Genomic DNA, 8,341 nt, shown 5'->3' on the forward strand with positions numbered 1-8,341 from the left:
TTTTTCACCACGTGTTCCCGGCTTTCTGTTGGCCCCATGCTTTCAGTCAAGTCATTACTCAGTCTGGTCCTAGCTGTGCCGCAGAGTACTGGGTGGTGGGACCCTGCGTAAGGGGAACAACAGCTGCCTGGGGAAAGCCAGCTGTGGGGCCCCAAGAAGTGAGGGCAGAAGAACGAGCATTTCATGGACATCTACAACGTACTCAGAGAGGGCCACCTTGGTCAGAGAGGGGACTTCTGTCAGCTGGGAAAGCCTGCAACCTCTGGATGCCTGGGCAATAAAGGGAGGTGTGTCACCCGCTGGTCCCCCAGGGGTCCCCCCGCCCCGGGAAAGGAAGCACAGGGAACACGGCACACCACCAAACTCTCGAAACTCAGCTTTATTGAGTTCCAGTGTCTCCCTCTTGGTCTGAGCTCAGCCCCGCTGGCTTTGATAGGCCTCTGAGACTCAACGGCCCAGGGTCTGGCAACACCCCGGCTCCACCACTCCCCTCCCCAGCCACCGGGCTCCCCAGGGAGGGAGGAGGAGAGGCAGCTTCTGTGGTGTTGGAGAGAAAGAATGGGCAGCGGGGTCAGAGGCCGAAGAAGCCATACAAGCAGCAACATGCCCAGAGCACCCACCACACACCAATTCCAGCCACACACCGCCCCCCCCACCCCCGCCCACCACCACCACCGAGAGGGCTAGCTTCCAAGCTCCCACGCCTGTCAGCCTTCTGAGACCAAGCCCTGCTTAGCCGATCAGCCGTGGCTCATTCTCAGACCCCGGGACTGCCCACAGGAAAAGAGCCTCTCCGAGATGCCACAGGGCCTTGACTGGTACACTCTAACCCCGGTGCTAGCAAGAGTTGTAAGGGGAAACAAAGCTCAGACCATTACCCCTTCATCCACATTCTTGCCACCCCTGCCAGGGACAAATCAAAGAACACGATCGCCCCATCTCACAGTGAGTTAACAAGCCGACCAGGGCTGGAACTACATGTCCCAAGATGCACAGCTCCATAACTGTGCACCACTTCCCCCAAGCATGATCTAACAGAAAGGAGGCATGGTGCGTTGCATTCTGGGACTTGTAGTCCCCAAGAGACAGCACCAAACACCCAGGGAAGCGTTTACAGGCTAAGACTACTTCCCACCCAGCCCCCACCCACCACCCAGGCCCGGCTCTACGCTCAGCATGGGCGAGGGAGAGGAATGGAGGGTCCCCTCCCAGTGCACAGGGTTGGGCGCTGTCCTGTTGGAACTGTGCAGCCATTCTGGGTCCCGGACATCCAGCTCAGAACACATCTGGGGAGAGAGCGGGGGCGGGATGACAGGAGAGAGGGTCAGCAGCAAGCCGTGGAGGACGGAGCTGAGCATGCAGCCCTGGGCTAGCCCTGTGGCCTCTCCCTGAGCCCTGATGCATGGTGCAGGAGGATGGGGTATGGTCCCCTCTTAAGCCTCCCTCCTGGGGCAACCTGGCCTTATCCCCCCTCTCCAGGGTTAGCCGGCCTCACCTCTGGCTAGTCCCAAGGCCTGGGGCAGGCTGAGGCAGCAAGAGGAAGGGAGGAGGAGTAGGCTCCGGTTCCGAATCTGGACGGCCGAGAGGCTCCCGCCCCACCCAGCTAGTCTCCCCGGAAGACCTTATGGCCCTACTGGCCACAGAATCTTCCTCGCCACAAAGAGGCCTTCTGGGGAAGCAAGAAGGGAGTCCCAGCCAGACGGCAGTGAAAGCAAGCGACGCGGCCCACGGGGAATTGCAGAGAGAAGAGTGCGAGGGAGAAGCAGCACCAGGAGGGAAGCAACAGAGACGTCAGAGCTCAACACTGCGCAGAAACCAGGGTGGGGTTGTCTGCAGCCGGATAAGGAGAGCCGTGGCTGCCGACTCTGGCTCAGAGAACCTCAGGCCAAGTCCTCCTTCCTTAATATCATCAGCAACACAGGTGGCAGAAGACCTGGGCACGAAAGGCCTGACCCAAGCCACTAATGCCCCTTTAAACTCCCTGTCTGATAAGAATAAGTGAATCCTGGCTCCTCAGGCCCTCCCACTGCCCTGAGGCCCCCCACCCTGGGCTTTGCCAGGGACCTATCAGCCGTGGGCTGAGCACAGCAAATCCTGACTCCACGCTGGAGGGGGGTGGACCAGGGAGGGAGCACGGAGGTGGAGAGGGGCTCCTGCAACTCAGGCCACACCCCTCTCTGCTCTCCTGACAGTGAACAGGACCCCTGGCCCCCTGAATTGGGTGGGTTGGGCCTGGTGATCAGAGGATGAGGCAGCGAGACGCCTTCTCCTCCGGAGATGGGCTGGATTTGGCTGTGTCACCCCTTGCACCCTCATGGGTCTCCCCCACGCCTGGGTCGTGGTTCTGGGCCTTGGGCTGCCCCTGCCGTCGACGCTGTGCCCCCCGCCCACCTGCTGGTTTCTTCCCAGCTGCCTCCATCTCTGACAGGCTGTAGGCCATGGCAAGCTGCAGGTCCTCGTCATCCTCAGAGAGGTCGCTGTCAGGGGGTCGCGACACAGGGGTCTGCCGGACCTGTGTGGCCCCTGACCTGGAGGTGACAGACTGTTGCTGCTCGCGACGGCTCAGCTCCAAGCCCAGTGCCAGGTCATCCGGGATACCTGTGGGAGTAGCAGCCACCATGAGGCCCTCTGATCCAGGCTGCAGGAATCTGGCCAGGCTGCCTCATGCAGCAGCCACTCTGACCACTTACAGCCCCTCCTCTGGAACTGGTGTGCATGCATTTTGGCACCTAGCGCAGTGGTTATGAGCATGGCCAGGCATTTGGCTCCAGCAGGTATGAGCTGTCTCCCTTGGCAAGTTACTCAACCTCCTTAAGCCTCCCTTTCCTCATCTATAAAATGGGAATGACGTGAGTGCCTGCATTGTCAAATTGTTCCAGTGATTAAATAAGAGAGCCCATGAAGAGCCTTTAGCACACACAGCTCCCAGAGTCGGGGGCATAAAAGGGTAGTCACGGCGACCATCCTGTACTGCGTGGCAGCGCTGTGGGAAGGAGAGTTCAGCTCCAGGAGCCCTGTGTCCTGAGTTTCATTCCTGGCTTTACCCTTTGCTAAGTAGGTCAAAGCCTTGGGCCTGGGGCTACTTGGGAGTTAGGGCCATTTAGCCGTGCTGAGGCTCAGTCTCCTCAAACGAAAAGTAGGGCGAATGCAAACTGCCCTGCTTTCCCCCGGCTGTTTTACGAATACAAGGGATGTGGTGTGTGCGCAAGTGCTTTAAACATAGTCCAGTGCTCTGAAAACTCCAGGCACCCCACTCGTGATGACAGCGACGAGCTGGCCCTCTGAGACTCCACAATTCTCTGTCCCAGCCCCCTTCCCCGGGATCACCATCTCCGACCCTGCCAGTCTGGCCTCCCTGCCCCAGGGGCGTTCAGAGAGGAGCAGTTAGGGGAAGGGGCTTTGGGGCCTGGGGCTTCCTGATCGGGATTGGGTAGCAGAGCCGTGTTGCTCACCATTGATTGTGACAGACTTCAGCTGCCCGTCCTCCTCCACTTCCACCCGCTCCTGCCCGTTCTCCATGATCCTGGGGGAGATAGCACGGTTCATTGGGCGGGCATGCCCGAGTCCTGCGGGCGCCCGTCCAGGCTCCGGGATGTCGCAGTGGACAGGGCAGTCTGCGCTCTGCCCTCAGGGAGCTGCTCTCCAGGCGTATGCGGCTCCGCTCCACCCCCACCCACCCCACACCCCGTATGGTCCCGGAAGGAGCCCTCACCTGCGTGTCGTGATGCGGCGTCCTTGGACAAAGGTGGTAGATGTAGAAACAGAGCGAAAAGCACCAGCCCCAGGACTGAAGGAGAAAGATGAGGAGGAGAAATCTGGCATTGGGACAAAGGAGGAGGAGGAGGAGGAGGAGAGGATGTTAGACAGAGGCTGTACCAGGCAGGCTGCACTCACAATGGACCAGGAACCTCTGTGGGGTCTCCCCGCAGAGCTGCCCAGAGGCAGGGTTCCAGAGACACAGAGAGAAGGCGTGGGAAGGTAACAAGCTGAGGCGAGGGGCTCCAGGACTCCAAACGCTTGCAAGCATGGGAAGGGACGGCACTTACCGGAGTGTCCAGGGAAGGAGGAAGAGAAGGTGAAGAAAGGGCCCGAGTGTCGGGCACTCCGGTTCTGAAGCTCTGAGAACGGGCCCAGGTCGTCTGCAACGAGTAAGCAGATGAACCATCATCTGGTGAAAAGATCCCCCCACCCCTAGAATGTGTGAAGCCTGCTCTGATGTCTCGAAATATAAGCTGCTAAGCAACTGGGTACATTTCTGATTTTTTTCTTTTTTGCTTGGACTGATTTATAAATTAAATTCCTTTTTAGTATTATTATAAGAAAAAGTTCCCTGGTCAATTCTGGCCACTATGAAGAATAAAGGAACGGGGGTGGGGAATAGCTCCTTTAGTCTTATGCAGATAAGCCTGGTGTGATGTCAGGCAGACACAGCTACAAGCCCCGGCTCCGCCATCGGCTGTGTGACTGTAAGCAAGTTTTCAGAATGTGCCTCAGTTTTCTCATCTGTAAATGCGGATAAAATTATCTACCTCACAGGGTTCATTTAACCATTCAAAAAAGTGGTATCTGTTGTTGTTTGTAATGGCATTATTACTGTCCCATGATGCTCTGAGTCTTGCTTTCATGGCTGTCACTGTGGAGGTTTAACAATGAATTATTGTTATCATTTAATAAGGCGAGTCTCTGAAGTGTCACTACAGGGTCACGCGGATTCTGGAATGTGTAAGGTTCTGTCCCAGAGCTCACTGGATCCACCCACACAAAATCTTCTGTCCGTGGAATTCTGCTTCCCTCTCAGCCTCCTGCCTAAGGGCCTCCCAGCTGATGGAGAGCAGGCCTGGAGGGAGAAGTCGAGCTTGTCAGAGGCCTCCCGAGTCCACTCACCAAAGAGCTCTGCAAAAGGGTCACCACTCCCGAAGAACTCCCGGAAGACCTCCTCCGGGCTGCGGAAGGTGAAGGTGAAGCCAGGGCTGCCACTGCCAGCTTCCGCCCGACACGGGCCAGTGCCTGAAGGAGAGGCAGGATGAGGAGGGGGCTCAGGGCGTGCACCCTGCCCTGAGCCAGGGGCCCCCCTAAGGCACAGAGACTCCAGGAGCCTCGAGAGCAGTGAGAGCAAGCATCCACTGCAGGAATCTGCCCTCCCCCTTCCTCCCTGACCCACTTCCATCCCTGGGTGCCCCCGCTCCACCTACCTGCCCCAGTCAGCCCTTCCCGGCCATAGTGGTCGTAGATCTCACGCTTATGCTCTGGAAAGAGAGAACAGATCATTTCTCCCTCCCTCTGGGATGACGGCCTCCCCTTCCAGGCTAGGGCCCTCAGAGGACTGGCCAGAGACTGACAACTGGGGGGCAGCAGGTTGCATAGGGGACATGCGCTACAGGTTTTAGCAGCAGCTCAGCCCTTCACATAGTGGCTCCTTCTCATCTGTAAAATGGACACAATAACAGCACCGACCTCAGAGTTGCAAGGATTAAATAAGATAATCCATCTAGCACAGTGCCTGATACATAGTGCTTCAAAAATGTTAGCTAATCATTACTATGTTATTATTAATCAGGGCCTAGCCTAAATGTCACAGAGAGACCTTTCTTGACTACCTAAAACTGGTGCCTATTATTCCCTATTCCCTATCACATCACCCTGCTACGTTCCTTTGGAATAATCTTGTCTGTGCATTCACTTGGTTAATGTGGGCCTTCCCTGACCAGACTGCGATAAACCCATCAGGACTCGTAGTGCCCGCTTGTCCTCCATCGTTCCTCAGTACCCAACAAGGGCCTGGCACCATAAGCACTCAATGAATATTTTTTGAATGAATGAATGAAAGACCTGGAGTCATATTCCTCGAGCAAGTTACTTCACCTCTCTCAGCCTCAGTTGCCTTGCCTGAAAAATGGGGGTGATAAATCCTGTCTCACAGGATGGCTGTGAGGACTCATGGAGATTACAACTACCAATGCCTGGCATAGAGGAGGCTCGGCACACCTTGGTTACCTGCCCTGCTTCCTTCCCCTTGTCAGGATCCATGCTGCAACTAGCAGACCCTGGGGAGCAGACACTGAGCCAGGGGATCAGGGGAAGAATAAAAGGGTGCTTGACACACAGTAGGTGCTCCTCTGAATTGAAACAAACAAACAAACAAACAAATCCCAGAGTCCCTGTGGGAGGGGGGCACTTAAATACCAGGTTGGAAAAAGCATGGAGGAGACTGGGGTGGTGGCAGCATGGCTTTGGGAAGGAGTGTGAGGGGGCATGAAGAGGGAGTGACAGGTGCTGCCCTGCCCTGCCCCCTGACCCCTGACCCTGGCCCTTACTGTCCGACAGCACTTCATACGCCTCGGCCACCTCCTTGAACTTCTTCTCAGCAAACTCTTTATTATCTGGGTTCTTGTCTGGGTGCCATTGTAAAGCCTTCTTCCGATACCTGCAGGAAGTGGGTTCAGAGGGGAGGGTCAGGAGACAAACGCAGGCACTTCCCACTAGGGAACAGAATGACCCACTTCCTGTTAGCCCACTATAGCCCTTCCACCACTCAGATCCCGGCCCATGCCAGCTACTAGGGCTGCCCCTGCAGCAATGTTTTAACGGAGTCCCTATCTCGCCCCTCTGCAGCCAGTGCTGGGACTATATACTTGTATTAGACGTGAGGACGAGAAAGCCCCAGGCCTAACGCCTCCCTGGGGCTCGCTGGGGCTGGGGTTGCTAAGGACGTGGGTACATGTGGCCATGGTGGGGAGGGGCACAGTGCTTGAGCATCTTTGCACTGCATCCTGAGAAAGCCCACACCTAGAGGCTGGGGGTTGGCGTAGGAATAAAGGGGAAGGGAGGGGATGGGGGGACTGTACTGGAAAAGAGCTCACACTGCACCTTCCAGCGGAGCTTCACGCTGTAGACTTTCTCCTACTCATCCAGGGGTCTCCTTCCTCCCTACAGGGGTCACTCTCTGAGGGAGGCCCGCAGTCCTTTCTAAGGACCTGGCTCTCTCAGCCCCGCCTCTGAAGGGCCCCAGGGTGGTGGAGGGGGGGGGTGAGTGGCTTTCTGGTGCACAGCGGAGGCACTTACGCCTTTTTGATGTCATCAGCGGACGCACTTCGCGGCACGTCTAGGATCTCGTAGTAGGATGCCATGGCAACTCGTCAGTCGTCAGGAGGGCCTCCTTGGGGCTGCAGTAGAGAAGGTACAGTCAGGCGGAAAGAACCGAGAGCCCCTCCCCGGGGCTGGAGACCCCGGGGGCGGCGGGAGGCGCTCCCAGGGGGCCGCGGAGCCTGCGGGCTCTTCTCGCGGCCGGTGACTCGGCTCCCTCAGGCAGCCTTATCGGCCCTCGCAGGCCGGTGCCACGGGCTATCTCGGGGCCCGGGGCCGGGGCGCCCTATCGCAGCCCCCAAACGCCAGCAGCCCGGCCCAGGGCCCCCCAGCCTGACCGGGGCCCCCCGCCCGCACCTCCTCCGCCGGGAGTCCCTGGCCTCTTGGAGCGCCCCGCCCCTGCCCCCCGCCGGGAACCGTCTGGCACCGGCTGCCCGGCTCGCGGCTGCTGCGTAGGACGCGGCAGGCCCAGCTGTGCGCGCAAGCATGCGTCAGCGGCACGGAAACTACTAGAGACCCAGAGGAGGCCGGCTCGGCCTGTCACCTTGGGGGGTGGAGGGGGGGGTGCTGCTGCAGGGGCTGCCGGGAGATGGAGGCGGAGCCGGCTATTTTGGGCTTGCACCAGGACAACGTCATCCCCAGATGGAACCCGGGGGACAGCGGCAGGCTCCATGCAGGAGCGGCGCACTTGCCAGCAAACAAGCCACCCAGCCCCTGGCCCCTCTGTGGCTTTCCTAGAGACAGGTTCGCTGACCGAGGATTACTCACCCAAAGGAAATCACCACTTCAAGGGCTCACAGACTCCCCTCTGGGCCTAAATCCTCCCCCTTCTTGAGATCCCTGCTCTAAGCCCCAGCCCTCAGAAGAGGCTGTCCGACTTCCCTGAGTAGGTCAGACTTGCCTCTCATAGCATCTCTTGGCAACCTTCCTCACACTGGTCAGAGCATTTATTTGTTTGCTTATTTGATTGACAGTCATCTCCCCCTCTAGGATGCAAACTCCACAGGGCAGAGATTATGTCTTTTTTCTCACTAGAGTATTCAGGACGGTAGTGGGGTTCAAAAATATGCATTGGATGATTAAATAATGAACAGATGGGAACGTGTTATTAACAGTTTTGACACGTTTGGGAGATTAATGGGATTAATGGGTGGTTAATGGGAAAATGGGGGGAAAAATGGAGAGGAAGTTCCCCAGATTCGAGGTTTTTCTTTCCAAACTGACCCTGAGTAGACCTCTTCCACCTTAGAGTGATTTC

At 57.6% G+C, this 8,341-nt stretch overlaps 1 protein-coding gene across 3 annotated transcripts; it reads right to left on the bottom strand.

Moving 5' to 3' along the window:
* Positions 1-364: 364 nt before the first annotated feature.
* Positions 365-7,536, bottom strand: DNAJB2 (DnaJ heat shock protein family (Hsp40) member B2). 3 transcript variants are annotated; one of them, XM_082630101.1, is made up of 10 exons: positions 7,441-7,535; positions 7,063-7,163; positions 6,315-6,424; positions 5,193-5,246; positions 4,885-5,007; positions 4,047-4,139; positions 3,713-3,815; positions 3,453-3,523; positions 2,392-2,598; positions 365-1,286 (listed from the first exon to the last, which is right to left on the bottom strand). In XM_082630101.1, exons 2-10 carry the CDS (start codon positions 7,125-7,127, stop codon positions 1,276-1,278), a joined length of 837 nt encoding a protein of 278 aa, XP_082486227.1. In that variant the 5' UTR covers positions 7,128-7,163; positions 7,441-7,535; the 3' UTR covers positions 365-1,275. The 3 variants fall into 3 exon arrangements, with proteins under 3 accessions (XP_082486227.1, XP_082486228.1, XP_082486226.1); XM_082630102.1 differs by lacking the exon at positions 7,441-7,535 and having other exon boundaries at positions 2,367-2,598; positions 7,063-7,429; XM_082630100.1 differs by having other exon boundaries at positions 1,266-2,598; positions 7,441-7,536.
* Between the last annotated feature and the right edge of the window lie 805 nt (positions 7,537-8,341).

This window comes from Mesoplodon mirus, assembly GCF_964341445.2.
Source record: "Mesoplodon mirus genome assembly, chromosome: 8".
NCBI classification, from domain to species: Eukaryota; Metazoa; Chordata; class Mammalia; order Artiodactyla; family Ziphiidae; genus Mesoplodon; species Mesoplodon mirus.

Excerpts from the sequence above, each read along its gene's own strand:
- DNAJB2 (XM_082630100.1), bottom strand. The coding sequence starts at position 7,127 with ATGGCATCCTACTACGAGATCCTAGACGTGCCGCGAAGTGCGTCCGCT. Across the intron at positions 4,140-4,884 it reads CCCTTTTGCAGAGCTCTTTG|ACGACCTGGGCCCGTTCTCA; the intron begins GTGAGTGGACTC and ends TACTCGTTGCAG. Across the intron at positions 2,599-3,452 it reads GAAGTCTGTCACAATCAATG|GTATCCCGGATGACCTGGCA; the intron begins GTGAGCAACACG and ends CTACTCCCACAG.